General features: G+C 52.6%; 1 protein-coding gene across 1 annotated transcript; it reads right to left on the reverse strand.

Annotated features, from left to right (window-relative positions):
• Window positions 1-451: 451 nt before the first annotated feature.
• LOC103697222 (protein NUCLEAR FUSION DEFECTIVE 2) lies at window positions 452-1,479 on the reverse strand. Its single transcript, XM_008779040.4, has 3 exons — window positions 1,334-1,479; window positions 1,182-1,252; window positions 452-1,092 (listed from the first exon to the last, which is right to left on the reverse strand). Exons 1-3 carry the CDS (start codon window positions 1,400-1,402, stop codon window positions 696-698), a joined length of 537 nt encoding a protein of 178 aa, XP_008777262.2. The 5' UTR covers window positions 1,403-1,479; the 3' UTR covers window positions 452-695.
• Between the last annotated feature and the right edge of the window lie 17,288 nt (window positions 1,480-18,767).

The raw sequence follows: 18,767 nt of genomic DNA on the forward strand, positions 1-18,767 counted from the left end.
AATGTCTGGAGCTGACCTGGCACTTTTGGAGTCGACTCGTTCCAAGGAATCCAGAGATATATCTTTCAAGTTTGCTCACTCGAGTCGACTCGAAAATTCTGGGAGTCGACTCGGCACTCAGAGCCCGAACTCCCGATCTTCTGTCTGTTGACTTGTGCCGTCTCGGAGTCGACTCGGCTCTCAGAGATGAAAATTTAGTCTTCTGTTTTTTGGGGTCGCGCTGCCTTGGAGTCGACTTGAACTATCTTGGAGTCGACTCGCCTCTCAGAGACGAAAATACCGTCTTCTGTCTTTGGGGTTGCGCTGCCTTGGAGTCGACTCGGACTTTGCGGGAGTCGACTCGGACTTTTCGGAAACTTTGATGACATGATAAGCAAATGCTAATTCTCAAATCTTCAGAGATCAAGACATTCCAACACTTCTAAGTTCTAACAAGAGAAAAGCCAATCCATCCAGCTTAAGAACCAAACTAGTCTTTATATATTTTTTCACTCCCATCGTAGCATATATTAGTTAAAATCTCCAAGCCCCATATGCCACATGATAATAGACTTCATTAGAAATTCAAGCCAAGGATACCTAGGCTTACGATAGTGGATTACACAACTATATGCTATCGTGAGCCGTCCTCCACCAAAAACCCCAACCCTCGCGAGACTAGCTCGAGAAAGCCGGCTGCCGCCTACTACCTCACATCACATAGCAGTGGCGGCGCTGCCACCGTGGACGTTCCAGAAGACGTTCCCGGCGGAGTCGATGTTGCCGGCATCCACCGCGACGGCGCCGAAGATCGCCCTGATGGCGGCGCAGAGGACAGCCGGCGACGAGGAGTTGGTCCCGGGGGACACGCGGACGATCTTCTCCAGCCCGAGGCGAGCGCCGGAGGCGGCGCACGCGTTGACACCGGAGACCTCCGCGATCCGGCGGCTGACGGTCTCCGCGGAGGCGTCGGTGTCGTTGAGGAGGAGGCGGAGGGCGGCGGAGGCCTCGACGGCGCTGAGCCCCAGGATGCTGAGGGCGCGGCAGTTCTCGAGAGAGTAGGAGGGGTGGGTCATCGCCCGGCGCAGCAGATAGACTCTCTGGAAGTCATACCTGGAGAAAAGATCCCAGATCGGGCAGTTAGCATTGCTCGAGATCGATATTTTTTTGTCTAATAAATGGAGGAGAATAAAATTGCGTGCCCAATTTGCTCCTGAAGAGTTTCGAGGGCCGCGGAGAAGGACGACGACGAGAGATGGATTTCCGCCGCCCCCTGTAATTGAGGATTTTAGCAGGAAATAAATAATAAGAAAATACCAAAAATAATTGGAAATAATAATTAAGAACTATAGACCATTTGCTGGGAGAGAGCGAGGAGAGAGAGGAAGAAGAAGAGGAAAGGAAAGCCGCGGAGAAGATGCATGGCGTGGAAAAGGGAAAGAAGACTGATGTACTTCACTCTTGCTTCTGGTCTGTGAGAGAGATGGGAAAGGATTTCATTCATTTGGGTCGCTTTAGTGGGATAGATTAAAATATTCTAGGGGTGCAAATGGGCCGCACTCCTCCGACCTAAGCGCACCTCAACCGTTGTCCAGCTCAAAAAACACAAGTAGTTTTCAAATTAATTAATTTATGTACAGAACTGAAATTCCGATACCGATATATATATTAAATTAATATTAAAATTAATATTTATATTTATTCTAAATAGATAGGCATACGAATTGTATATTAAGCATATCAATATTTATTATAAACAAATATGGATACAAATCGTATATTAAATATATCTATATTTCTTATATAAATCATAAAATTAAAGAATGAAAACTAGCAATAAAAGCATGATTATAAAAGAAATATTCAATTAAAAAATATAATTTTAATAAGTATTTATTAATAATAAAAACTAATAATTTGATAAAGAATGTACCGCTCAAGATTTGTCATCACTGGAGTAGACAGGCCCGCAAAACATCTCATAGTTGTTGCCAGTTGTAATCACGGGACCTTCGAAACCCTAGTTGCTTGAAGACGACGAAGAGGAAAGAGGGACGAAATGGACGAACGAGAGGTTTGAGCTTTTCAGGCATGCAGGATGATTCGTAGAATTTTATTCGAATCAGATATTCCGTATTTGAGTTACTATCTTAAATGACGGTCATCCAATATCTAGGTTCTTTTTAGTTTAGGTTTGGTTAATCACTTAATTGTGTTTTCTAATTTAATTTAAGTTTCTTGTTTTCACTTACACTTATTATACGGATACCCAAAACCGAATTTGAATCAAAAAAAATTTGGTGTATCCGTATCTGTATCTATATTTGGGAGATTAACGGATCTGATCAGACCAAAATAATAATATCTGAATCTGATTCGAATCAGATACAGAAATGGATACGGTTGGATATAATCCGACCCGCTTTCAATCTTACTCATGTAGCAAAATATTCAACCCAAACACTCTCGACCTTGAATATGGTTCGGTTAATATTTTAGTTGAGTCAGGTCAACCTCGAGTATTGTCTTTTTTTTATCAAGTCGAGTTCGAGCTCGGATATTAAGGTTTGATCATTTCGAGTCAAGTCACAAGTTTGGATATTTTAAATTAAGTCGAACTTGAGCATCTAGCTAGTGGCCACCTACTCAACTAATCTCGATTGCACTCAAAGAATCTCGGTACCAAGCAAGAGGCTGCAAGCAAATCGGGTTCCATTGGCATTTTGGATAATTTTTATCTAATTTATATATTAATCAAATTAAAAATTAGAATTCAATCCTAACTTTTTTTAATATTAATTTATTATATTTTTACTCTAATTAGCCAAAATATTTTCAACATAAATTATAAAGAATATATAAAATTAGTTATTTTTATATTTGAGATATATTATACTTTATGTTTTATTGTAATAAGCCTTGAGTCTGGATAACCAATTACTTTGGATATGAAATAACCAGAGTCCAAATTGATTAGGGATCCTAATGGATCAAGAAACCAACAACCATATAGAAGGTCTCGGTCCCTTTCTCTACTTGTATCAAGAAAAGTCCACAATTTTCCATCTACATTCTGCTGGAGAGTGAGGAAAAGTAAAAAAGGATATAAGCCTGGTTATCTCTAATAGATCAATCTTCAATTCAGCTAAAAGCCTGGTACTCATGGACTCCTTTCAAATAGCATTGAGTGTAAGTGGAATATACTCTTAAAGCTATTTGCATGTAATTGTAAACACTTATTGGATTAACACATGGCTTTTCCTTTTCTATGATCATATGCTATATAGGGTATGCATCATATATCGACCCTAGATTCAGAAAAGAGTCCATGAGTACTATAGGACTTTATCCATATCGAGAGTGCTTTCTATAGGATTAGATAAACTTAGGTACTCAAAATTTGTTTACACTATGGGTGAGGTTGAGCATCACACCTATAAGGCTGCTAAGGTGGATAGTGATTTCATAGAGTTCTTCACTCATCGAGGTGAGACTTTACGCTGATACTCAAGTATGCCATCATACTGAATAGACATCATTGATAATCGACTTCATAAAGTACTATCCGAGATAAAAGTGTGAACTAAGTGCATGAGCTTACAACTGCTCCCTCAGCTTGAAGGGCATAATTGTATTCTAAATATTTATAAATTTGGACCAAAACTTGTGTATTGACAATGATACACTAGACTTTATCTCGATGGGGAGCACAGTGGATTGTCGGGTTTGGATATGAGTGAGGGTTATGTTGTCCGATATGGAAACCATTATAATAGTATATTATCTATATTATAATAGAGATATGATCAAGTATAAAAGAACTGGAGCCCAGACAGTAACTTGAAATATTTTTGGAAATAATTAATTATTTTTTAAAGGGCTCCAGGTCAATAATTTTCATAACAAGATATTTGACATGATCTAGAATTCTAGTGGGCCATAACATCATATGACTAATGGTCTGATAGTATTATACTCATAGTTTTATGAGGATATTTGAATGATGGAGGATCGAATCGCAAAATGTAGCCTATGCAGGAATAAAGATCCTAACTTATTTCATTATACTTACCAAGAGGTTTAGTAATGTCTTATGAACTCCATATCTCTATGTTCAACTACATTACTAATATGACTAAGGCAAACTTGAAGGGTAGGTCTTTGATGAGTGAGAACTTGAGTTGGCTTATTTTCACAATGCACCTAGCTTGTACCATATATTTCTAGATTAATTGGTATAAGATTCTGTTGCTGGTGGTCCAAACCGAGAACGATTGACACGACGGTGTGAACGGGGTTCCGCCTGAGTTGTCTTGGTTGGTGCTGGTTGCGCTCCACCTTCCGCCAAGGAACCTGCAAACAAGCCTTGCACCACCACCAGGGTGGTGATGGCCCTCCGACGGTCAAGTCAGAGGAGATTGGAGGAGGAGAGATGATAATCACAAGTGGGAGAGAGTGCTCTGGGAGGTATTGCTTACCCCCCCTTCTCCCCCCCAGCCGCATATATGCCTGGCTGGGAGGTCTCTCCGGGGGGTTTGTCGTCGTGGGGCACGATAGAATGGCCACTGACATGGCCGTTACGGGGCATCGTGGAGCAGCGCCGGGTACGGTCATGGCAGGGCGTAGTGGAGCTCCGCTTTGTACGGTCGATACAGGAGATCGTGGGCAGCATCGGGTACAGCCGTTGCAGGGAGTAGTGGAGCAGGAGGCCGCGGCGTGCCTCTGGAGAATAGCCTGTCGTTATCAAAAGATCTCCGATTCGGGGTCGGAATGCTGGATCATAGGGCAGCCGACCCGGGGTCGGGCTGCGGAGCCGAGGAGGTCCGACTCGGGGTCGGAGTGCTGGATCATAGGGCAGCTGTAGCTTTCCTGGATACGCGTGCCGATCACGTGGGGCATGGCGGCTCAATTCCCCCATAACAGTAGCCCCCCACTTCCGAGCCTGGAACCAGAAGGGGAACAGGTGAAGGGAGTGATGTTTCGAGATTGCCGCCATCCTTCGGAGAGGCGCGCGCGCTTCAAGCTTCCCGCCTTCTTTATGGCGTATGGCGGTTGCCGCTGACCTGGCAACCTGAGGATTTCGGCGGACATCCTTCCTTAATGGTGTCGATTCGCCTTTGGGGTGCGAGCGACCCTTCGGCGGCCAGGCGTCTTCTGGCGTCATCGAGGTGTCACTTGCCCTTTCGCCTATTTAATCGGGGGCCCTCCCCCGTCCGTCTTCTTCTTTACGGACATTTTCGAGTTTCTCCTTTGCGCTACCATTGTTGCCGCCGAAACGTTCGCTTGCTTTTCCTTTGACGCTCTCGGAGCCGTTCTTCCTCCTCTTCAAGTGAGTTTCCCACTCTTCTACTTTGAGCTCTTCATACTTTTTCTTTTTGTACTAGTGCACCCCAGTCGTTCCGGCCTTTCCCTCCTTCTTGACCCCGTCCTGACCGTAGATTGGCCATTAGGGATGGGCGAAGTGGGAGCAGATAGCATCAAGTCAAAACTGGTCGCCGAGGACTTAGACGGATTTGTGGCTCGGTACCACCTTCCCGAGGCCTGCAATGTCACGCTCCCAGGGCCTGAGGAGAGGATGTCTCATCCTCCCCGAGGAAAGATCGCCATCAATGAGGGCATCCTCCAAGCCGGGTTCCGCTTTCCCCCTTCAGACCTAGTCTTACAGGTGCTCCGGGGTTTAGGAATGGCACCGACGCAACTGGTGCCGAACTCGTGGCGTGCTCTGACGGTCTTCCAGGTTCTCTGTCGCTTGCATGCGATTCCCGCCACCTTGAACGTTTTCTGGGAGCTCTACGGCCTGAGCGGCCACCCCCAGGACAAAGGGTGGTGGTGCTTCGCAGCGCGGCGAGGGTGCGGCCTTGTCAAGGAGGGTCCTACCTCCATTCACCACTGGAAGGAGCGCTTCTTTTTCGTTGATGCAGACCCCTCCTGGGAAATCAGGGCAATCTGGGGGACGCCGGTGAAGTCCCCAATTGGCCTGTCGAAGTTGTCGAGGGAGGAATCCGAGGGCGTCGCCGCCTTGAAGGGGTTGGTCGCCGAGGGCCAGCTTCCCCTGGTGGGCCGCCTCATTTCTGAGGATACCTTGGTGAACGTCGGTTTGAGCTCGGTCCCCACCGACCGTGAGTCCGCCATCGTTTCTTTAGCTCTTTTCTTCTCTTTCGTTCCTTCTTCCTTTCGGTTTCTCAGTCCCTGACCATCCCGTCCTTCTTGCAGAGGTCGACGACGTCATGCGGTCGGTGAAGTCGAAGGCTGTTGGTAGGGCGTCCCTGCTGGAAGCAGTCCGGAGGAGGAAACGAGCTCTTCCGAGCGGGGCCCCACCGGCGAAGAAGTCCCGTAAGGAGATACCTCCGATGCCGACCGACGAGTCCGGGCCCACCGGTCAGGGAGATGTCGTGGGCGCCGACCGGCAGCTGACGCTGTATCAGCCCTCCGGTGGTAAGGTTGCCGCTACTCCGGAGGTGCCACCTGAGCCTGCTCAAGACGGACGGGTCGGACGTGATCGGTCCCCAACCCGGCCTTCGACTCGGTCGGCTCCTGATGACTCGAGGAGGGACGCGCCGAGGCCCCGGCCGAGCGGGACCCTATCAATTCCTGGGGCGACCCCCGCCGCGAGCGTGATCAGCCGGACTCTTCCCCAGGCGATGGATAAGGGTAAGGCTGCAGAACCACCATCCGGCTCCGGGGAGAAATCGGGGTCTGCCTTCACTACCGATGGCGCCCGAAATCTCATCGAAACAGTGTTGCTGGAGAAGGACCGTCGGCGGGTCCGGGAGTTGGATGTCTCTGACGTCGGGGCCGCCAGCTGCGTCTGTCTCATGTCGGTGAGTGTTCTTCTGGCCGTCTTTCACCATTTATTGGCTCTGTTGTTCTCCGCCTGACTCCCTTATTTTTCCTATTTCTTAGCTCGCCCAGTACATGATCCGTCTGGAGGAGTGCTACAAGGAACAGGCGGGGCTTTTGGCGAAGGCCGAGGACCGGCTGAAAGCAATGGAAGAGGGAGGCCGGGCTGCGGCAGGCAGGACGACCGGGGACCTCGAGGCGAGGCTCCGGGAGGCCGAAGAGCGGGCACTCGGCTTCGCCGCCCTGGAGGAGCAACTGTCAGAGGCTCGGGAGCAACTCAAAGCCGCCTCGGGCCTCGAAAGCAGGGTCAAGAAGGCGGAGGAACGGGCTGAAAAGCAGTCCCGGAAGATCGCGGACTATCGAGAGCGGTGGGAGAAGGCCCAGCGGTCTGCCGACGACGCCTGCGACCGAATCCGCTCTTTTGAAGCCAAACTAGGCGAACTGGAGTCGGCCCTGGAGAAGTCATGCACGGACGTCCAAGAGCTCCGTTCGCGCCTGAAGGAAGCCGAGGCCGCTCGGGTTGCTACCGAGGCGAAGCATAAAGAGGCTCAGGCTGATCTGCTGAGGGTCTCCTCTGAGGCCGAAGGCCGGATTGTGGCGAAGGTCTTGGAGGCCAAGGCTCAGATTATGGAGCGAGCTGAGGCGGAGCTGGCCGAGAAGAGGGCGGAAATCGGGCGTCAGGCGGTAGAGGCTTATCGCCAGTCCGCCGAGTTCGCCCATGATATGTCGGAGGCAGTGCGGACCTATCGCCAGTCTGACGAGTTTGTCCATGACGCGTCGGACGCGGGGGCCGAAGCCTTCACCTTGGGCTTCGAGGAGGGCCTGGCAAGGGTGTCGGCTAAGTATCCCGAAGTTGACCTGAGCGAGATCTCCCTCCTGGACTCCTCTCCGGCGCCATCGCCTGCTGGTTCTCCTGCTGCTTCCCTACCTCCCGCGGACGAGCCCGGCGTTCCCGACTCGGGAGTTCCTCCAAGCTGACCTCTTGTACCTTCCATTGTCTTTTTTATTTTTGTATGTCGGCGTTTTGCCCAATTGTATGGGCCTCGGCCCTGAAAATTAATGCACGTTGAATATTTCTTCATCTCGCCCTCGTCCTCTTTTTTTTTTTTAGCTCTTGGTTGCTTCTTGCTGACTTTTGATTCCCGAAGTTCTTCCGGCACTAGGCCAGGCATCCGAGGGTTAAACCTCAGGAAACTCTTCCGGCGCTAAGCCAGGCATCCGAGGGTTAGGCCTCAGGAAATTCTTCCGGCGCTAAGCCAGGCATCCGAGGGTTAAACCTCAGGAAACTCTTCCGGCGCTAAGCCAGGCATTCCGAGGGTTAGGCCTCAGGAAATTCTTCCGGCGCTAGGCCAGGCATCGAGGTTAGGCCTCAGCAACTCTTCCGGCGCTTAGGCCAGGCATCCGGAGGGTTAGTCCTCAGGGAATTCTTCCGGCGCTTAGGCCAGGCATCCGAGGGTTAGGCCTCAGGGAAATTCTTCCGCTCGCTGGTCGACCAAGGCTGGCGCAAGCCGAAGCGACCGGTCGGGCTTCCGGCTAGTCTGCTCCCGGGATGATCATCGGGTTAGCCAGGCATCTGAGGGTTGTCAAGCCTCAGGGAAATTCCGCTCGTTGGTCGGGCCAAGGCTGGCGCAAGCCGAGGCGACGGTCGGGGCTTCCGGCTAGTCTGCTCCGGGATGATCATCGGGTTAGCCAGGCATCTGAGGGTTGTCAAGCCTCAGGGGAAATTCCGCTCGTTGGTCGGCCAAGGCTGGCGCAAGCCGAGGCGGACCGGTCGGGGCTTCCGGCTAGTCTGCTCCCGGGATGATCATCGGGTTAGCCAGGGCATCTGAGGGTTGTCAAGCCTCAGGGGAAATTCCGCTCGTTGGTCGGCCAAGGCTGGCGCAAGCCGAGGCGACCGGTCGGGGCTTCCGGCTAGTCTGCTCCCGGGATGATCATCGGGTTAGCCAGGCATCTGAGGGTTGTCAAGCCTCAGGGAAATTCCGCTCGTTGGTCGGCCAAGGCTGGCGCAAGCCGAGGCGACCGGTCGGGGCTTCCGGCTAGTCTGCTCCCGGGATGATCATCGGGTTAGCCAGGCATCTGAGGGTTGTCAAGCCTCAGGGAAATTCCGCTCGTTGGTCGGCCAAGGCTGGCGCAAGCCGAGGCGACCGGTCGGGGCTTCCGGCTAGTCTGCTCCCGGGATGATCATCGGGTTAGCCAGGCATCTGAGGGTTGTCAAGCCTCAGGGAAATTCCGCTCGTTGGTCGGCCAAGGCTGGCGCAAGCCGAGGCGACCGGTCGGGGCTTCCGGCTAGTCTGCTCCCGGGATGATCATCGGGTTAGCCAGGCATCCGAGGGCCGAGCCTCGGGACATTCCACTCGTTGGTCGGCCACTTGTCGCTCGCCGCCCATCGGGGTTTCTCTGTGCCCAGCCGCGACCGTGTTTCTCCTCTCCTCCAAGCGTTGCCTGGGGGGAACACGAGAAGGGTATTAAACGCTAATTAATGCGTTACCTGGGAAATCGGATCGCCAGTTGCTGCTGGTGAGGAGTGTTAGTTGAGTGGCCGCGATACGCGGGTTCTTCGAGGAGGATGCGGCCTGGGCGCGAGCGGAGACACGTGGACCTAGGGGTATACGTCACCCGGATCGTCCTGCACAAAGAATGCGATTTAAGGAGAATGACGCTTAGGAAATCGCGGGGAGATACGCCTCGGGAGCCGGAACGGCTCCGGATTCAGTGCGCCTGCATTTATTGGAGCCACCCGTATCGGAACTACCAGGGGGCCGCAGCTTGGCTATAAATACAGGTGCAGGTACGATGGAATTTGCTAAGCCGGAGCTGCAGGTTGCCATGGATCGCGGACCTCCTCCTTGGCATATGACTGAGAGACTCCTGTCGAAGGAAAGGGGAGGCGCTCCCCTTACAACTTCAGCCAACTAGCCGTTTCATCTGGGATCAACAAGGAGGGTCTCCCCGGCGGAACTCCGCTCTAGGCGTTTCATCCGGGATCACATCTCCCCTCCTTGAAGTTCAGCCTCCCGGTTGAGCTCTGCGCCGGACGCTCAATCCGGGACCGCGCCTCCATATACTCTTCCCCCTCGAATCCCTTCTCTTTCCTACCACTGGGGAAGATGGGAATATCCTTTGGAGGCGGCGTTCCCCTGGGGGCAGCGGGAGCTTCTTCTGCGGCGGCTCCTCCTCTTTTTGGTGAGGTGCTGGATGGCGCCTCCGGTTAGAAGCACCCACTTCTGGTGGGACTGCAGCCGCCCTGGGTTGAGGGTTTGGGTCCCCACCTCTTCTTTACTTTCTTTACTCCCTAATTCCCCTCTGGGAATTCCTTGTAATCACACGAGCACGCCACTGTAACCAGAAATTATTGAAATGAAAAGTATTGCACCTTTTTAAATTGTCTTTCTGGCCTTGTTGTTCTACTGGTAATACATCCGCAGGTTAGCGGAATTCCAGCCCCTTGGAATTTCTCGGCCATCTAGGGCTTCCAACTGGTAGGAGCCAGGTCGGTTTACCCAACGAACTTTATACGGGCCTTCCCAATTTGGCGCTAGCTTCCCACCTTCCGTAGGTTGAGATGCCTTAGCTCGCCTCAGCACCAGATCTCCAATTCTGAAAAGCTTCGGTCGGACTTTGGAGTTGTAATATCGGGCCACCCTCTGCTGATACATTGCCATCCGTACCTGAGCCATTTCCCTTGCCTCTTCCAAGAGATCCAAGTTCCCTCGGAGTTGCTCTGAATTGGCCTCGGGTCGGTGCGCGGCCACCCGAGGCGAGGGGAGTCCGAGCTCCACGGGGGCAACGGCTTCCGTGCCATAGGTTAGGCTGAAAGGCGTCTCTCCAGTAGGAGTCCGTTGTGTGGTCCGATACGCCCAAAGGACATTCTCGAGTTCCTCGACCCAAGCTTGCCCCGTCCGGCCGATCCGCGCTTTGATACCTTGGAGGATTGTCCGATTTGTGACCTCGGCCTCGCCGTTGGTTTGGGGATGCGACACGGATGTGAACCGATGCTCGATCCCAAATTCCTCGCAGAAGTCCCGGAAGTGCTTGTTATCAAACTGTCGACCGTTATCCGAGATGAGGACCCGAGGTACTCCAAATCGGACAATGATGTTCTTCTTCACGAACTTCCGGACTTGTGCCTCCGTGATGGTGGCCAGTGGCTCTGCCTCCACCCACTTGGTGAAGTAGTCGATGGCGACAATCAAAAATTTCCGCTGGGCCGAAGCGACGGGGAATGGTCCGAGGATATCCATTCCCCATTGTGCGAAGGGCCAGGGCGCGGTGATTGGCGCCAAGGGGACAGAGGGGACTCTCTGGACGTTGGCGTGGCGCTGGCAGGCGTCGCATTTCCGCACGTGGTCCTTCGAGTCCTCCATCAAGGTCGGCCAATAGTAGCCTTGCCTCATGATCTTATGCGCCAAGGACCTAGCCCCCAAGTGCGATCCGCAGATGCCTTCGTGGACTTCGCCGAGGGCGTAGGCCGCTTCCGCGGGGCGGAGGCACCTTAAGAGGGGGGCGGTAAACGAGGTCCGATACAGCCTCCCTTCATAAAGTACGTAGTGGGCGGACTTCTTTACAAGCCGCCGGGCCTGATCTTCGTCTTCAGGGAGGATTCCTTCGGCGAGGTAGGCGACGAGCGGGTCCATCCAAGACGGCTCCGGATCAATTGCCATCACCGCTCCAGCCCCGTCAATGCTCGGGGCATCCAGGGTCTCCAGGTAGATTGCCCTCGACAAGTTGTGCGCGTCTGCGTCCACTAGGCGGGACAACCTGTCGGCCCTGGCATTTTCGCTCCTCGGGACCTGCTGAATGTCAACACTGCCGAGGTCGGGAATGAGTGTTTGCACCTTCCGGACGTAGCTCTGCATGGTCGGGCTCCGCGCCTCGAACTCCCCTCGAACCTGCCCGACCACCAGCTGGGAGTCGGTGAAGACTTTCAGACGCCGGATGCCGAGCTCCTTGGCGAGTTTGAGTCCCGCGACTAGGGCCTCGTACTCCGCCTCATTGTTGGTCACTGGAAATCCGAACCTCAAGGCATACTCGGCTATCACTCCATCGGGATTGGTGAGGACCAGCCCAGCCCCTCCACCTTCAGGGTTCGACGACCCGTCAATGTGGAGCGTCCAGATCGGGAGATCGAGGCTGGGTGTCTCCGGCGGCTTAGGTTCCGCCTCCTGCACAGTGCACTCAGCGAGAAAGTCCGCGAGTACCTGGGCCTTGATGGCTGGTCGGGGCTGGTAGCGGATGTCGAACTCACCAAGTTCTACTGCCCACTTCACCAGCCGTCCCGCATTCTCTGGATTGCTGAGAATCTGCCGCAGTGGTTGATCGGTCAAAAGGGTGACAGAATGAGCCTGGAAATAGGGGCGAAGCCTCCTGGTCGCAGTCAGCAGCGCGAAGGCGATTTTCTCAGCCTTCGTGTACCGCGTCTCGGCATCCCGGAGGACTCGGCTGATGTAGTATACAGGCTTCTGAAGTCTTGCCTCTTCCCGAACCAGTACTGCGCTGACTGCGGTTGGGGAGACCGCCAGGTAAAGGTAGAGCATCTCCCCCTCTTGCGGCTTGGACAGCAGGGGAGGAGACGCCATGTACTCCTTGAGCTGGTCGAACGCCGCATGGCATTCGGCCGTCCAGAGGAAGTCTTTTGGGCGCTTCAACACCTTGAAGAATGGTTGGCAGCGTTCGGCCGACTTTGCCACAAATCGTCCGAGCGCGGCGACCCTTCCAGCGAGCTCCTGAACCTCCTTCACTTTGGTCGGAGGGGACATATCTTGGATGGCTTTGATCTTGTCCGGGTTGGCCTCGATCCCGCGCTGGTTGACAATGAAACCGAGGAACCTCCCGGCCGAAGCACCAAAAGCGCACTTCGCTGGGTTTAGCTTCATGCGAAACTTTCGCAAGGTGGTGAAAGTCTCCTCCAGATCTGCAATGTGCTGGTCTGCATGGCGGCTTTTTACCAGCATATCGTCCACGTACACCTCCATATTCCGGCCGATCTGCTCCTTGAAGATTTTATTGACGAGGCGCTGGTAAGTGGCGCCAGCGTTCTTCAGACCGAAGGGCATTACCTTGTAACAGTACAGCCCCCGGTCTGTTATGAAGGCAGTTTTCTCCTCGTCCTGTGGAGCCATCATTATTTGGTTGTAGCCGGAGAAGGCGTCCATAAAAGACAGTAGCTGATATCCGGAAGTCGCGTCGACCAGTTGGTCTATCCGTGGAAGCGGAAAGCTATCCTTGGGGCACGCCTTGTTCAGGTCGGTGTAGTCGACGCACATCCTCCACTTCCCGCTCGCCTTCCGGACAAGTACGACGTTTGCCAGCCACTCGGGGTAGCTCACCTCTCTTATGAAACCTGCCTCCAAGAGTTTGTCTACCTCCTGGTCGACCACCCGGATCCGATCCGGGGCACAGTGTCTCTTCTTTTGCTTTACCGGTCGGTGGGTCGGGTCGACGTTGAGGGCGTGAGAAACGACCTCCGGGTCGATCCCAGGTACATCGGCCGCCGACCAGGCAAACACATCTGCATTGGCTCGGAGGAATTCCACTAACCGGAGCCGAGCTTCCAAGTCGAGATTGGCACCGACCCGGACCGTGCGGTCCGGGCGGCCTTCTTCGAGGGGAACTTCGATTACGCCCTCGGCCGGCTCCCCGTGCCGCAAGGCCACTTCGTCTCTGGCGTCAAGTGACTCGACGCTTAGGGCCTCCATGGGCTTCTTCCCTTTGAGAGTTGCTAGGAAACACTGCCGTGCGGTCGGCTGGTCACCTCGGACCTCTCCAATCCCGGCCGCTGTGGGGAACCGCATGAGCAAATGGTAGGTAGAAACCACCGCGCGAAGGGCGTTCAGTCCGGATCGTCCGAGGATAGCGTTGTAGGCCGAGGGGACACGGACGACCAAGAACCCGAGCCGCACCGTGGCTTCTGCGGGTGCAATGCCCGCAGTCACAGGCAGCTCGATGACACCTTCGGCCGAGATAGCGTCTCCAGTGAATCCTATGAGGGGGGTGGATGTTTTGTGCAACAATTGTCGGGAAAAGCCCATCTTTTGGAAGGCCTCGTAATACAAAATATCAGCTGAGCTTCCACTATCCACAAGAACACGCCTTACATCATAGTCCGCCATAGTGAGAGAGATCACCATGGCGTCATCGTGGGGAGTCTGAACCCCCTTTACATCTTCATCACAAAAAGTGATTACATTTCCGACCCGCTGCCTCTTCGCGACGGCCACTCCTGATACTTCCGCCGAGCCCCCTGCGTTCCTCACGGGCCGAGAGCAGCCCCCAGTGATGGTGTGGATCACTCCCGCAACGGGTCGATTCTGCTCCCGAGGCTCCTGAGGGGCCGGGTCGGCTGGACGCGGGTCTGCGGGAGGACGTCGGTCGTTTACATATCGACCGAGACGTCCTCGGCGAATGAGAGCCTCGATCTCGTCCCGAAGCTGGAAGCAGTCTTCGGTATCGTGGCCGTGGTCTCGGTGGTACTCACAGTACGCCCGAGAAGGCTTCCTCCCAGGGATCTTCTTCATCTGCCTCGGAACCGGGAGGTCCTCCCGCCCCTTGACCTCCATGAGGATCTGGGCCCGGGGGGCCAGGAGTGGGGTGTACCGGTTGAAGCGTCGGTGCGGAGAACGAGGGCGTGTGGCGCCGTGGTTCCTTGCTGGTGACGGGCTTCTGCGCCGGCGTTGAGGCGTCGGGCTCCTCCTCTGGGGTGCCTCTTTTCGCCTTTTCTTCCCGGGCTTTAGAGGGGCTTCGGCGGCCTCCTTGTTCCGGTGGGAGGCTGCCTCCTCGGCGTCTGCATACTGGTTTGCCCGAGACAACAGCTCCGGGAAGCTCCGCGGCAGACGTTTGTCCAGGGAGAAGGTGAGTCTGCCCTTCCGGAAGCCTCGCTTCAGGGCTGAGAGAGCCACCTCCTGGCTCAAATTCCGGACCTCCAGTGTTGCCTTGTTGAAGCGGGTGAGATAATCCCGCAGGCTCTCTCCCTCGTTCTGCCGGACATCGAAGAGGGAGTCGGAGACCAGTCTTCGCCGGCTACTGACGGCGAAATGGCTGATGAAGAGACGGGTGAACTGGTGGAAGGACTGGATGGAATTAGCCTCCAGGCCGGCGAACCACGCCCTTGCCGGGCCGCGGAGGGTCGCCGGGAAGGCCTTGCAGAGGAGAGGATCCGATGCTCCATGGAGGAGCATAAGAGTCCTGAAACTCTCCACGTGGTCCCGTGGGTCCGCCGCCCCGTCGTAGGGTTCGATCGCCGGCATTTTGAACCCCGGCGGGTTTAGGGTTCGCAGGATCCTTGAGGCAAGCGCCGGCTGGGAGGAGATTTCCAAGTCGGCGAAGGGATCTTTGGAGTGGCCCTTCAGGACCTGGAGCTGTCTGTGGAGATCGTCCACCCGCCGGTCCAGGGAGCGCGACCGGTGGGGGAGAGACAAGAAGCGGCGCGAGGGGGACCGACTGGAGTGCGGGCCCCTCGAGGACTGGGGTGTCTGAGAACGCGCCCGGGTCCGCCTCTCGTACCCCGCGCAGCTCCGATGAGAAGGTCCTGGCAGAATGGACCGCACTCGAGAATCCTCCCCGCGCCGGCGCTCCTCTCCATGGGAGAGGAAGGAGCGCGGGTTGTGAGGAAGAGGCGAGTGCTCGGGGAGCAGCGGCTCCTGAGCCCGCTGCGGCACCCGAGAGATCACACCCTGCAGATTCTGCACTGCCTCCGCGAGGGTGCGAACCTGCTGGGCTAGCTGGTCGAACTGAGCAGGTTCGACCGTCTGAATGGGAGGAGAAGCGGTGGAATGCTGCTGAGAGTGTGTTGGGGACGCAGCAGCCTCCCGGCCAGAGGCGCGAGAGGCTCCGCGACCGGAAGCATTGGAAGCTCCGCGACCACCTCGCCGTGCCATTACGATCGTTCTGAGATTCGGCCCTTCCTCTAGCGCCAACTGTTGCTGGTGGTCCAAACCGAGAACGATTGACACGACGGTGTGAACGGGGTTCCGCCTGAGTTGTCTTGGTTGGTGCTGGTTGCGCTCCACCTTCCGCCAAGGAACCTGCAAACAAGCCTTGCACCACCACCAGGGTGGTGATGGCCCTCCGACGGTCAAGTCAGAGGAGATTGGAGGAGGAGAGATGATAATCACAAGTGGGAGAGAGTGCTCTGGGAGGTATTGCTTCCCCCCCCCTTCTCCCCCCCAGCCGCATATATGCCTGGCTGGGAGGTCTCTCCGGGGGGTTTGTCGTCGTGGGGCACGATAGAATGGCCACTGACATGGCCGTTACGGGGCGTCGTGGAGCAGCGCCGGGTACGGTCATGGCAGGGCGTAGTGGAGCTCCGCTTTGTACGGTCGATACAGGAGATCGTGGGCAGCATCGGGTACAGCCGTTGCAGGGAGTAGTGGAGCAGGAGGCCGCGGCGTGCCTCTGGAGAATAGCCTGTCGTTATCAAAAGATCTCCGATTCGGGGTCGGAATGCTGGATCATAGGGCAGCCGACCCGGGGTCGGGCTGCGGAGCCGAGGAGGTCCGACTCGGGGTCGGAGTGCTGGATCATAGGGCAGCTGTAGCTTTCCTGGATACGCGTGCCGATCACGTGGGGCATGGCGGCTCAATTCCCCCATAACAGATTCCAAAATACATTCTCTCATTAAACGGATCAAAAAATATTTGTTTTTTGATTGGAGAAAACGTTGGCCTGCAGTAGTAGCCAAGATACTAGGATTTGGCTTGATTAGGTCAAGCAAGAAGGCTTAACCTAGACTTCCAGATCTATTTGGATACGAACCAAGTTGGAGGTAGCCAACTTGGGTTGATGCCCCTACCCACTAGGACACCTCCTAGAGTCACCTGGCATGTGCCCTTATAGAAGTAGGGGCAGCCTCTTTAAGGAGACACCACCAATATCCTTTCCTTCTTTAGACTAATAGTCAGGATAGGACTCTAGAGAGAGGGGGTGGCCATGATAGGAAGTTGCCACCTCCTCTCTCTCTCTTTGAGTCCAAGTAGAACTCAGTAAGGAAGGCACCAGCCTCCTAAATAGGAGGGGCATCCCTTAGGGACAGCATCCAACTCCCACATAGATCCCATGCTAGAGTAGAGAGAGAGAGGTACATGGCAAGGATTTTCCTTCTCCAATTAGAAGAGAGAGAAAGACAAAAGAAGAAAGCTTATGAGAGTAAGTCTTTTGAGCAGAGTATCCCTTGGCCTACAGTTTTTAAAGTTTTAAAGCGTAGCAAATCTCTAGAAGATAGGCACATATATTGAAGTGACTGAGAATAGTAACTCTCATAGGGTCTTGTACTTTCGTCGGCTTAGCATCTCCTAGGAATGTGGAGATCAACTCCAAAATTACCATTATGGGAAGTTATAATTCTTTTTGACCTATATGCATACCTTTTTATGTGGTAATATTATGAACAAATGTCTTATAATTTTGCTATAGGTACTCTGCTGATCTCCATGATTGCATATAAGAGGGCAAAAGATAACAAAAAAGGAGACCTAATATTGTCAGTGGCATCGTGGCGTTGGCAATATTGAAGCTGGCACCAAACAACTGTTGGAAATTGTATCCTAAAAGTCAATCGTCAGTATATTGATGATTGAATTTTGTAAATGAATTGATAAATTAATAAAGTGTTATTTGGTATTATTCATCATTTTATTGAACATTTTCAAATGAACTCTTATATGATGAAGTCCTTAGGACTTATTTTATGTTAAAGAAGGATTTATCTTCGAGTCCTTAAACCTGTTCGTGACCAAATGATATGCTGTTTGTTGGGAATTGTATCCTAAATGTCAATCGTCAGCATGTTGATGATTGAATTTTGTAAATGAATTGACAAATTAATAAAGTGTTATTTGGCATTATTCATCATTTCATTGTACATCTTCAAATGAACTTTTATATGATGAAGTCCTTAGGACTTGTTTTATGATAAAGGAGGATTTATCTTCAAGTCCTTAAAACTATTCGCGATCAAATGATATGCTGTCACTAGGACGACAGAATTATCGAGATTAGGTCATTGTGTGATATATACGTTGGTTGTCCTCTTAACCAAGGAGTGTGGAGACACTGATATGTCACACAGATGAAGTGTAGGAGTACATTTCACTGAACGTGACCAATTTCAGAATGCTCTACTGTCAAGAGATGTTCCAAGTGGATATGGGTATAAGTTTGGCTCTCTGACCTAAGACCGCAACCTGTGACTAGCAAGCAACTCACTATACTTTGGTACCGGACTACCTGAATTTCTAATTCAGTGACAGGTCACTGGGTACAGTCAAGTACTTGCGTAGTCAGTTGTGAGTCAAGATAGAATTGATCCCTCCTGGAAACAGGAGATAATGCCTTGTGTTCAATTTAGCACAACCTTGGCCAGGATAATCCTTGTGAGGAGTCACAGGATTTCTAAAGTTGAATCACATGATGGATGCACTTATTACAGAGTTGACAGAACTCTGAAGTCATCCTGGCATTTAAGAGTCATAGGAATAAATTATACGGTAACCATAGTCCAAGGGTTCTTGAATGTTGCTTTGCAATTATTCGGCCTATCCGGACCTCGGGTACCATTGCTAGATGGTCATTTCGATTAGTACAAGAAGTTGTTCTTATGCTACCGACTTAGGTTCGAACCTATGAGATCACACGCATAGAAGTTTCTAGGTTGATCAAATGGCTAATTGATGATTAAGAATCATTTAGGGGTAATTTGGTCAATTCGATTGACAAATTATCCTAAGCAAAAGTTGCATTGAAATAATTATTGAATTATTGGAGGATTAATTAGTAATTGAATTACTAATAAATTCAATTTGATTGAATTATTGGACTTTAATTAAGCCAAATTGAATTAGATTCAATTTGGGCTAAATTAGGGTTTGACCTAATTTGATCGGGTTCGATCCGAGCCGATTGGGCATAACCTAATTGATCGGACTTGACCCAATTGAATTGGAATTTACTCAAGT

The sequence above is a fragment of the Phoenix dactylifera genome, unplaced genomic scaffold (assembly GCF_009389715.1).
Source record: "Phoenix dactylifera cultivar Barhee BC4 unplaced genomic scaffold, palm_55x_up_171113_PBpolish2nd_filt_p 000479F, whole genome shotgun sequence".
In the NCBI taxonomy this organism is placed as follows: Eukaryota; Viridiplantae; Streptophyta; class Magnoliopsida; order Arecales; family Arecaceae; genus Phoenix; species Phoenix dactylifera.

What these genes read in the sequence shown, in the direction of transcription:
- LOC103697222 (XM_008779040.4), bottom strand. Translation starts at nt 1,402, where the DNA reads ATGCATCTTCTCCGCGGCTTTCCTTTCCTCTTCTTCTTCCTCTCTCTC. An exon ending in TCGCTCTCTCCCAGCAAATG is followed by an intron (nt 1,253 to 1,333) that starts GTCTATAGTTCT and finishes CCTCAATTACAG; the next exon opens with GGGGCGGCGGAAATCCATCT. An exon ending in ACTCTTCAGGAGCAAATTGG is followed by an intron (nt 1,093 to 1,181) that starts GCACGCAATTTT and finishes TCTTTTCTCCAG; the next exon opens with GTATGACTTCCAGAGAGTCT.